Below are 12157 nucleotides of genomic sequence, written 5' to 3' on the forward strand. Positions count from 1 at the left end.
GTATATGTTCCTTTGAGATTGGGATGCCAGAGAAAGCTTCTTCCAGAGAGTAATGCCTGAGTCCTAACTTAAAGGAAGACTTAAGAGAAATGAGTTGTGGGGAAAAAAGAAAGAGAAAGAAGGAAGGGAGATAATTCCTAGAAGAGAGGGTGGTATGAGCAAATGCACGAAACAAAGAAACAGTATGGTGGCTGGAGGCAACTACAAGCAGGCTTGAGTTCCTGGAACATCAAATTTGAGGGACATCAAAGAATGGTGGGATATGAGGATAGAGAGATCAGCAGGGGCAAAGTAAAGATTGGAGTCTATTTGGTAAACCAGCTTTTTAAAAACTATGTTCCACAGAACACTGGGTCCATAATGATGATTTACAGGAAATGGTTTCAAGAACAAGTTTGGGTTACACTGTATATGTGTATATGTAGTACTTATTTGGGGTGTCTCCCAATTACCAAATTTTAATGATTCTGAGAAGTCCTGTAGTGAACAAATCTATTCATTTTTAGATTAATGGTGTTTCCCAAACTTATTTGACCATGAAACCCCAGCTCCTCTCCCTCCCCGCACCAAGGGATTTAATTAACATGTGGTGGAACAGATATTATGCATAACATATTAGGGTAAATTTTGTATGCGATGGGGAACCACTGAGAAGTCTTACAGTTCAACACTGTGTCCGGAGATTAGAGGTTAGGGGAACAAGATTGTAGGCAAGGAATTAAGGAAGCAGACTGTTACATTGGTGTAAGATGGAGGAGGGAGTGGAGAGGACGGAGTATAAAAATAATGGGTGAATGACTGAGGATAAAAAAGAGGAAGCAGCAGAAGAGGACTTGTAGGTCCTTTAGCCTAAGGACTGGATGGCTCATACCAGAGAACACAGGAGGGGCGAAAAGAGAAGTAGGCTTTGGGGTAAGTTCAGTGCTGATACGTTGAGTTTGTGGAGCTTATGGACAGTCAACTGGAGCTGTCCAGTTAGCAAAAAAGAAGCTGAGGAGAGTGGTTTGAGCAGAATATATAAATCGGGGGAATATCAGCATATATTAATGTATAGAGTAGTAGTAAAATCACCAAAGGAATATATGGACACTGTCTGAAGAAACGTTCCCTTTGCTGCTTTCCTCATCTACCTTTAGATAAACCATGCTTAGAAATTTTGTCTTTTAGTTATCTGTGCGTCCCATAAGTCTCTAGAACACACAATCTCTTGCCAGCTTCTCAGGGATGGATCCTTTGATCCTTCCTTCCTTCTTCCCTCCCTCCCCTCTTTTTCTTGCTCTTTCTTAACCTCTGTAGGGTTTCTGTGTGTTGGTACCAGTGACCTCAGTAGATACCAGGTAACGGCAAGTTTTTTTCTTTGCCTGTCCCTGTTCATTTGATTTTGGGGAACTTGACCTGCAGTTTTATTTTTCCTGCCCTTGATTTCCTCTGGAAAAATGGCAGCATTCTGATCAAATTATGAGAAAAATATTTGATACAATAATAAACTGACTTTGGAGACATTTTACTACATTTCTAATGGGTTCTATAATCAGAGCACATAAATGTGAAGAGATAACTTACATAAAATGGCAATTAGCTGACTGCGAGGAAATAAATGAATAAAATCATATTGGAAAGTACGAAAAATAATGTAGTATCAGGGTGATTTTTGTTATTGAGATATTTATCATTTTTTGAAACTAAGTTTTGAACGAATGAGTTTTAGGCTAATATAGTCAAAAACACAGCTTTTTATGAGCAAAACGTGGGGATTTGCATATTAGCTCTAGTAAATATGAACCTTAAAGTCATTTTGAGCTGGATAAAACGTTACCCCTTAAATCTGTATAACACTAACGGGCTATGGCATATACTATTTCAACTTGTTTTGAGGCAGGATAGGCATTATTGTTTTACAGACGTGAAAAATAAGGACCAGAGAATTATTCAAGATCACACAGTTGATTTGCAGCAAAATCTAGACAAACTCATGTAATGTTACTTGGAAATCTACTGCTTTTTCTACTATACTATGCTGTGTGTTTCTCTACTTTACTAATTCTCATTAAAACAAACAAGCAAGCAAGCAAACAAAAATCTCCCCACTACATCCAGAAATTATTCTCAGCTGTTTACAACCCCTTTTGAAATGACAGTTGATACAATTCAATTCTAATTTAATTAATGTTATATTCCCAGAGTTGCTGCAAGGGGATTAAACTTATATTACCTCATCTCTGCAGGAGTAAGAAAAGGTATAGTAAACACAGGCACACAAAATGTATACAAATATGTATCACACTGTATATATGTGTGTATATATATATCATATGAATATACACACACACACACAGCAGATTGTGCTAAAGGACAACCTAACTAGACTAGAAATTGTTTTTGGTGAAATAGTTTGTACAAAGTTCTAATTTAAATGAGTTCTACCTATATTACCTAAATATAGTTTTACCTATATTTCAAGCCTATGATACAACATATTTCAGTTAAAATTTCTTACTCTTTAAGGAGAAATAAAGGAAACAAGAAAATTTTTAGTGTATATTCATTAAATCATTAACAAATTTTGCTGAAAGCATTTGAAAGAATAACATATTTACTTACAACTCTATTCTTTTAAATCTACTACTACTGCTTATTAACTAGTAGAGTAATAAAAAAATCTATCTTTTAAAATTTAAAAGGCACTAGTATCAAGTATATTTTGTGGCTGTGAATGTGAGACTAAAAAAACCATCTTTCTTCGAACTTTTTGATCTTCTCTGAACTAGAATTTGAAAGAAGGAACATGTGCAAAGGCTTGATGTGAAACATCACAGACTAGCTTGGGGACCATCATGTAGGGCAGTAACGACAGCCACGCCTAGAAAGTATGGGAGGACCTGTACACAATGATGGGGACTTTGGTCTATAGAACACTGGGAGTTTCTAACAATGTTTAGCTGGGTAGTCACATAATCAGATCTGAGTTTTATATAAGGAATCCAAATAAGAAGGTTTGAGATTGACAGAAGAGATTAGACTAGAACCTACGGCAACTGTTCAGAATGTCTGTGATGCTCATTTCTGATATCCAGCTGGCTGTTAATGAATTATTTGCATATGTGATACTTTGAATATTTGACTATGCAATATGCACATATGTGAGTGAACAGCTTAAGGAGTTACTGAGGTCCTTGCTGACAGTGGTAAGAAAGAGAAGGGGAAAGGAAATGAGATTAATCAATACGACTCAGTAACTGATGCGAGGGGAGGGCAGAGGCGATGAGGTGAAGGTTGAATTCTGGGTTCCCAGCCTGGGAAATCAGACAGCAGGTGATAGTAACTAAAGCAAAGGGGGCAAAAAGAGCACTTTGAGATACAATTAAGTTTGGTATTGGACATAATGATTTTAAGAATACTGGGGGACATTGTCCAGAACCAGCTAGATACACGGTTATGGAAATCGGTAGTGCATTCAGGGCTGAAGATAAAATTGGGACTTACTCTACAATAGATACATAATGTCCTAACTCTTAACCAGATTACAGCTAACAGAAGCAGACATGTAAACAACGATATTATGGAGGAGGGGTATAAGAAAGACACAAGCACTTCTGCTTTGATAAGATTCCGCACAAAGGTGACATCATAGCTGGAACAAAGGCATGGAAGAGGATAAAAAAGGGGGCTGGGCAAAAACACCATCTCAGGTAGAGGAAACAGCACTGCCAAAGTTCCAAAAGTAGTGAACAAGAGATTTCTGTAGAAGAGTGAGTTCAGTTTGGTGGAAATATTGGCTGAGTTTGGAAGTAGTGAGAAAATGAAGCCAGTGGGGTACACTGGGGTAAGACTGAAATGAATGGTTTTGCTATGCTTAGATGTGGATTTTACACTGTAGGCAATGACAAGCCAGCTAATCACAGCTGACGTCTTTAAAGTTCTGTTGTTTTTGAAGGGGTAAATTTAATAACAAAAGAGATTGGTCAAGCAGAAAGAGAGGAGGAAAAATAAACAAGTGAAAAAAAAGTTGCTGCAATGTTCTAAGTGACATATAATGACGAAGGCTCTAAACCTAGGCAGTGGTAGAAGGTACAGATTCTGGAGAATGTTCTATGGTAGAGAGGATGGTTAGAATTTGGTGACTGATAGATTTCTACTTGGGTATCACCACTAACAAAGACTTGTTTTTGAGAGAGTGAGGGATAAATCATTCCTGTGGCTGTGTGAAATCTGAGATCAGAGTGAATGCCATCGTGCATGGTTAGATACCCACCCCCCACCCCTACCTTTCAGGAATGAGGCACTCATACACCAGTGCCTAGGAGTGTTGGGGGCTGACAGCTGGCTCTCACTGGAGTTAAGAATTATGTTTCAGGGAAGCAAGTTGGTATGGCCAAGGTCATGTTTCCTCCGTGACTGCAGGCTATTTATCAGAAAGGCAATCCTACTCCAGAGCTCCCATGGGTTCAGCTGAGGTTACTGTTGCAATTACATTTCAGTTCAACTTCTCACTGCTCAATTCTGCTTCCCTCACACACTTACATTGTTCCCAAAAGCACTCACCAATAAACCTCTTGCACATAATCTCAGCTTCCTGGGGAACCAAACCTATGGCAGGTGTCTGAAGGTCATTTAGGTGAAGATGCCTAGGAGGCACCTATATTTGATTCTGGAGGTCAACAGATATATGAGGTGTGATCAAACAATACAGTGAAATGTTTAAATTAAAAAAATGTATTAAAAGATGCATTGCCATTAATCCCTCCTCAAAATGCTCCCTCTTGCTTTGAACACACTTGTCCCATTATTCTTGCCATTTTCTGAAGCAGTCATTCTGGAAGTCCTCTTTCATGAGTGTCTTTAGTTGCACTGTCATGGCTGCCTCGATGTCCTGAATCTTTTTGACTTTGGGGAAGAGCCATAAGTCACACAGGGCCAGATCCGGTGAATAAGGTGGACGAGGACACACCGTAATGTTTTTTTCAACAGAAATTGCTGTATACCAGAAGCGATGTATGACATGCAGCGCTGTGCTTAGTAACGATGCAGCGATGACTTACGGCACCCCTTAAAACACACTTTCTCTCAACCATAGCTCACACCCAACTGACTGCACTGAACAAGTTGAAACTTGTCACACACTGTTGCTAAGGTTCGATGCGTTGCTTTCTGTACTGAAGATCTCTGCCTTTCCGTTGGATGGCACTCAGCAGCAGCATTCACCATATTTTGTGATCACAACAGAAAGACTCTGTGTCACACATTGCTTCTGGTACGGCAATTTCTGTCAAATTAAAACATTATAGTGTGTCCTCATCACCTTATTCACCAGATCTGGCACCATACGACTTCTGGCTTTTCCCCAAAATCAAATGAAAGGTAAGTTTTGAATTGATTCGAGGCAGCCATGACAGCACAACTAAAGACACTCATGAGAGAGGACTTCTAGAACTGCTTCAGAAAGTGGCAAGAATGACGGGATAAGTATGCTCGAAGCGAGGAGGAGTATTTTGAGGGAGATTAATGGCAATGTGCCTTTTACTGTAATAAATTTTTAAAAATTTAAACATTCACCATATTTTCTGTTCACACCTCATAGATTTGGCTATATTACATTTTCTGGGGATTACCTGGCATATGGAAAACTCCTGAAACCACAGTAATACGTAAGACCACATTGACCAAAAGATAACTGACGAACTGATTCCCAGAGAACTTAAAGGGTGGACAGAAGAGTCATTAAAAGATTAGTCAGTGAGGCAAGGTAACGAGAAAAGAGTACCATCATGAAAGACCAGGGAGGGGACCGAGGGGGATTTTATGAAGACCAAGATGGTCACAATGTCAAATGTGACTGAGATCAAGTAGAAGGAAAAAGAGGCCAACGAATCTGGCAATTACAAGCATTGGTGACCACTGCCAAAGCATGACAGTTAAGGGATGAATAGAAAGTAATACACAGGAAACACGAGGCACAGACTACTCTCCAAGAGTGCAGCAGTGAAGGGAAGAGAAAGGGTGAGCTTGGCGAACTGGCAGTCAAGGGGTAACTTTTTCTCTCCAGAATGAAGGAGACCCAATAATTCAAGGTGGGTAGATAAAAGCCAATGGAGAGCGAAAATTGAAAAATACTAGTGAGAAGTGTTGTAACAGAGGAAGGTTCCAGAGAAGACTGGAGTGAATGAGATGAAAAACACATTTAAAAGAACTACCCTTTAAAGAAATAAAAACATACCTCCTTTGGGACACAAGGAAAAGCAGGTAATGAAAAACAAAATACTGTAGACCAGTGCTGTTCAATAAAGTAGCCACTAACCACACATGACTGAGCACTTACTGAAATGTGGCTAGTTTAAATCGAGGTGTACTATTAAGCACATCTTAAAATACTTAGTACAAAAAAAATACAGAATATGTCATTAATAATTTTTATATATTGATTATATTTTGAATTATTATGTATATATAGGGTTAAATAAAATATTAATCTTAACCTGTTTTTTACTTTTAAAAATGTGGCTGCTAAATAATTTAAAGCTACATATGTGACTTGCATTATATTTCTACTGGATAGCATTGCAGATGTATATCAAGTGATGTTACTTACTGTGGGAATGCAAATCTTGCTTAAAGGGTTTCCATCCAGGAGATATGATCCATTAAATGTCACATATTCATCATAATACTGAGGTGCTTGAGGAATAACACTACACAACAATTTGCGCTTTTCTTCAATTTTTTTCCTTATGTGCAAGTATTCAAAATACGGATTTGCTCTTTCTGAACTGTATGGTTGAATCTCATCTAGTTTTAGAGAATCTACAATGGCTGCCAGAGACTGCTGAGTTTTCTCTTTTGCTTGTAGTAAAGAGGGACTCACTTGCACAGGCTGTGGTACACGCGACACTTTCCTTTTCCGTGGGTGGTGAATTTGAGGATCATCTTCTTCAGTTAATCTTATTCTTCCTCTAGGAGATGAAGATTCGCTGTCCTTTTCTGGTAACAGTGCACAGCTAGCAAGAATCTGCTTGCTTTGATTTGCCATTGTATTTGCTTTGTTTCTTGTCATCCTTTGAGGGATTTGGTTTTCGGTTTTATCATCTTCAGCATTTTCTTCTAATTCTACTTTGACTAACTGACCATATTTATGCATTTCTAGTTGAGCTGGTTGTTGTGAATGGTTTTCTAGACTTGATAAAGTGCTTTGTTGTGATTCTTCATCTTCGATGGAAAGCAAACACTTTTCGCTTTCAGGACAAAGTTTTGGATTATCTTGTTCATTTAGATTTCCTTTTGGCATCCCTATATTCATTTCACATAAATCAGAATCACATTTATCATTCAAATGAGTTAAAACCAAACTCTCCAGTTTGCTTTCTTTTTCATGTGCAATAACCCGAATATCAGAAGTACTATTTTCAACTTCATGGCCACTGGAAGACTTATACATTAGTTTGCTAAATGCATAATGTATATTTAGCTGGGAAGAGGAATCACTTCCATTGAAGCCCTTTTCTGATGGTAATACAGGCAAAGTATTAGTCTTCTCAAAATTTGGTGAGGCTTCTTGAATAGTGCTTTCAGAGTACACTGGTACAAAAGTACCTGTCTTTTGAACATCTGTTAGGGCAAAAATATTCTCCATATCTTTTGTAGATTCATTATCAATATCTAAAACAGAATTGATAATTTGAACTGCATTTTTCTGTTGTAAAATACCTGGCTCTTGATTGGCAACATATGACAAAGGCATATGTTTAGAAATAGATTCAGCATCTGAAAGTGATTGGCTGTGGAAAGAGCACGGTTGCTGTGAAGGCAGAAAGGACGCTGCATCCTGAGCACACGAGTTTACTGGCAGTTCAGTATGGTGCAGGGATAAAAAATCAGTATTCTCTTCTTTCAATATTTTGTTTTCAGAATTACAAAAATCCTGAACAGAAGAATCTTGATCAGGTGTACTAGAATTTGGGCAGATAAAGTCACTGGTGCTTAACGATTCCAGTTTATCAACAGACGTCTCCCATGATTTATTCTGGATCACACCAACCTGATTAGATGGCTCTAAATGCACAGGACTGTCCATTAAAGTGCCCAGTGGAGCAGTACTCTTGATAACATTCATATCAGCTGAAATATATTTGCTGTTTACAGATCTAGTTGGAGAGGCTGCAAAACTGGAATGTATGTTAGATACACTTGCAAGTTCTCTTTCAGGCACATGTGAGGATACCTCAGGTTTGGGAGAAGGACAATTATCTCTTGGCACAGCTAAGCCACCTTGATTGCTTTCTTCTGATATTGTTTGGAATTGTTTTGTATGTTCACAAATGACAGATGACATACTACATCTTCGAATTTCTACAGTTGGTCTCCCCTCATTTATAACTAGTTTAACATCTTCTACAGAAGATGATCGGAGATGGGGTGTTGGAAGTCTGCTTGTATATGGTGGTTTAATCCGCTCTGGTAGTTCAGCCAGGCTATCCACCTCCCTTTCATGAAGGGCAGGAGATTTGGCAATTGGCAAAAAAGGTGACTGGGAAAAGGACATTTGGGAATCTGAACCCTCTAACATAAAGTCAGAATCATACTCAACTAGCGGCCTTGGGGTTGTCACTGTAGTATGACAGGAATCTTCTGAACTAGCAACCGAAATCATGGATACAGATCTGGAGCTGAGACCCGGCTTTTCACTTTCTGATCTAGGAGATCTGTTTAAGCTGTTATCTGAAACAAAGGATGACTTCCCCAAATTCATTATATTTTTGGTGTCGACAGATTGTGATCTGTTACTTACAGCATCTTTAGATTGCTTCTCCTTGGTATATGCATCAGTCAACTCTGAACTCTTTGACCTAATAAGTTCTTTACTTTTGGACTCAGCTAGTATATGCTTTGTTTTCTCTTTATCTTTTATTTTAAGTTCTAAACAATTACGATTTCTCAATCGTTCCTTTTCTTTTTGCTTAATTTTTTCCTTATGTTTTTTGTGCCACTGCTCTATTTCTAGATCTTTAAGGCTTAGCATTCGCTCAAAACTTGTCTGCATTAAATCATCATTCACTAACCTCTTTTCTTTAGGTCGAGTATCTTTTGATACTGGTGATGACTTAGGTTTGGGCTTATCTGCTTCAGATTTTAGTTTGAGTAAACTATTTAGTTGAATTTTATCCTTATGTTTGTCTCGTTCTTTGTATTTCTCTATATCTTTATCTTTTTTATCTTTTTCTTTTCCATCAGTTTTCAAAGGTTCATCTTTTGTCTTTTCTTTAAGGGATAAAGTTTTTTCATGTTGTACTTTACTACTGTCTGCTATACTTGTCTTCTTCTCTTCCTGGAAGTGTTTGGAATTAGTTATATTTACACTTTCTTTATCTCTAGATTTTTCCTTTTTATCTACCTCCCTGTCTTTATTTTTGCTTTTTTCTGATTTAGTGTAGTCACTATTATCTGACTGTTTGGTTTTTTTTTCCACCAAGTGCTTTTCTTTGCTTTCTGCTAGATGCCTCTCTTTTTCAGGTTTTTCTTTGTCATGTTTTCTATCCATCTTTTCTCTACTTTTCTCTCTGTCATCAGTTTTTTTAATAGTAGTAATATTTTTTATCTTCTCACTTTCTTTATGACATTTCTCTGTGTGATGTGAATATAGCTTGTCTTTTTCTTTTATTCTGTCAACACACTCACTAAGATCTAATTTGTCTTTCTCTGACTTATGTTCATGTTTTATCTTCTTCTCTTTTTCAGAATTTTTTCTTTCAGCCTTCTCAATGTCCTTTTCTTTACTTTGAAATCGTTTCTCAGATTTTTCCTTACTTTCTTTTATATGCTTTTCTTGTTTTTCAATTTCTATTTCCTTTTCCATTGCATGTAACCCTATAGAATCCTCACTGGCACTTATACCTAAAGAACTGAATTCTGTCTCTTTATCTATAGGTAGATTCTCTCTTTCTTCTTTTAAATCTTTTATTTTTTCCTCTCTAAAGGATTTCTCACTTTCCTTTTTAATCTTTTCTCGTTCTTCTTTAAAGTTCCTCTCCTTTGACACATGCTTTTCCTTGGTCGATTTATCATCTTTTATGTTTTTTTCCAACTTTGATTTTTTTTCTAATGTTAGGGACTCGTGTTCCATATTTAAAAACAGATCTTCAGTTTCATCACTTTTAAAAAAATTCTCTTTCCAAAATTCTCTATCAAATTCCACACTCCGCTGCAGCTCTTTAGCACCATCCCTATTTTTGTATTTTTCCTTTTCACCTTCAAATTCTTTTTTATGCTTTTCTTTTTCCCTCTCTTTATGTTTCAATTTATGCTTTTTTAGTGTTTTACCTTCTTTATCCATTTTTTTCAGCGTGCAATCTGAATTTTCAAATGTTGGACTATGATCTTCATCCTTTATTTTAGCATTTGACTTTTCACCAAATTCTAAGTGAAAATCTTTATGATGTTTGTTTTTTTCCTTATGCTTACAACATTTTACACTTGAACTTTCTGGCAAGAATTCAGATTCTGTATTATCATATCGAACAAGATCAGGCTGTAAAGACATTTCAGAACTTCCTGGTGATAAACATGTCTTGGTATGTTCTTGTTTTAGTGGTATTGATTGCTTTTCACTTAGTCCACAAGGATGTTTGGGAGATTTACCAGTGGAAACATGAAATAAATGTAATGAAGTATCATCTTTTGGGCTAAAAGATTTCCTAAAATTCCCCTCCTCTCTGGTCTTTTCTGAACAATCTAGTGTAGTATTAACTGTCAAGTTTGTTACTCTGGTATTTTCTTTCCCCTCTTTTTCTTGCTTCAGCTCTTGGTTCTCTTTGTTTTTGTTCTGGTTCTTTAGTTTTCTTTTAACTTTGCCTTTCTGTTTGTGTTCATTCGAAACACCATATTCCTTTTTGGTTTGTACATCAGAATTTGATGTTTCAGGGACTGGGCATGGCGTAGAAACCTTTTTGTTCTGAAGAATTTCTTCATCTGAACTTTCAGAACTTGAATACAAAACCCTAGATGGCTTTTGCTTTTTACTTTTAAATGATTTAGGATAGAAAGCTTTATCCTGTTTTGCAAATAAACTATTCTTTTCTACTTCAGATTCATTCTCTTTTCGTAGCTCTTTCCTAAGAATATGCCTATCATCAATCATTTTATCTATTTCTTCATCATCATCATCTTTGAACTCATACTCATCAAGGGCAGATGGAAGAGGTGCTTTACTGGGAATTAGCTGTTTACTTTCACAGATGAGAGAGTCTTTTTCTGTCTCCGAGTCAATATTTTCATCAACACTGGAAGGGTTTACAGACCGAGCCTCTTCAGAATCTAGAATAAGGGAGAAAAAAAAATCTGTTGCTGGCCAAAAGACAATTATCAGAAAAATAAGACAGAGAGAAATATAGCACCCACAGTAAATATTTCAAACAATTCAGAAAAAAAATCCACATTTATATATGCAATAGAAACATGTGAGAACTCTGCTACAGTGCTGTGGAAAAGCTTTATAAAGATTCTGCTTCAGGATGAGATCCCTTGACACTTCAAATACACATGATATACTGAATTTACGATACATACATCACAAATATATAATATAAAAATGAACAACATAAAGCAGAAGTTCACAACCCAGGGGACTGGGTGGGTTCAGGGGAAACACTGGCAAGTAATGTTTTATAAAATTTTATATATATGTATATTTTTCTTTCTGGAGAGAATATTTAACTAAATTCTTTGATGCAAAAAAGATTAAGAACTACTAACTTAAAGGGTTTAATCAAGTAAACACCACAGATTATTTTATATGTTTCAGAATTTTTATTAGTGAAATCATAAGGGATCAAGTGATTCCCATAAAGGACAGTAACGTAAGTAAAGCTGAATGGTTTTGACTATACAAGAAATGACGACCTGGTTTTAAGAAATCAGAAAAATCAAAAGAAATATATCCCTTAATTACATAATCAAGGTAACAGATAAAAAGACACACAATTTGAAAAATGCTACTCCATTCCTTGGTTTTCTTCTCTATAGTAATGTAGACTTGATACTAATATACATTATAGTATAACAAAGGGAATAACAGACTCAATTCTTATATATTTTTAAGTACATGAAAATTTTTTTTAAGTACATGAAATTTAATTGCATCAAAACTGTTGCATAAATATAGCCAAAGTAC

At 36.5% G+C, this 12157-nt stretch overlaps 1 protein-coding gene across 3 annotated transcripts in view; it reads right to left on the reverse strand.

Annotated features, from left to right (window-relative positions):
• The window catches only part of ANKRD12 (ankyrin repeat domain 12), a 132823-nt gene that overhangs the window by 13486 nt on the left and 107180 nt on the right, over positions 1-12157 (reverse strand). For all 3 annotated transcript variants that reach the window (XM_033087519.1, XM_033087517.1, XM_033087516.1), the window contains one exon: positions 6587-11301. In XM_033087519.1, coding sequence (XP_032943410.1) covers positions 6587-11301 — 4715 coding nt within the window. The remainder of the gene's footprint in view (positions 1-6586; positions 11302-12157) is intronic.

The sequence above is a fragment of the Rhinolophus ferrumequinum genome, chromosome 19 (assembly GCF_004115265.2).
Source record: "Rhinolophus ferrumequinum isolate MPI-CBG mRhiFer1 chromosome 19, mRhiFer1_v1.p, whole genome shotgun sequence".
Lineage (NCBI taxonomy): Eukaryota > Metazoa > Chordata > Mammalia > Chiroptera > Rhinolophidae > Rhinolophus > Rhinolophus ferrumequinum.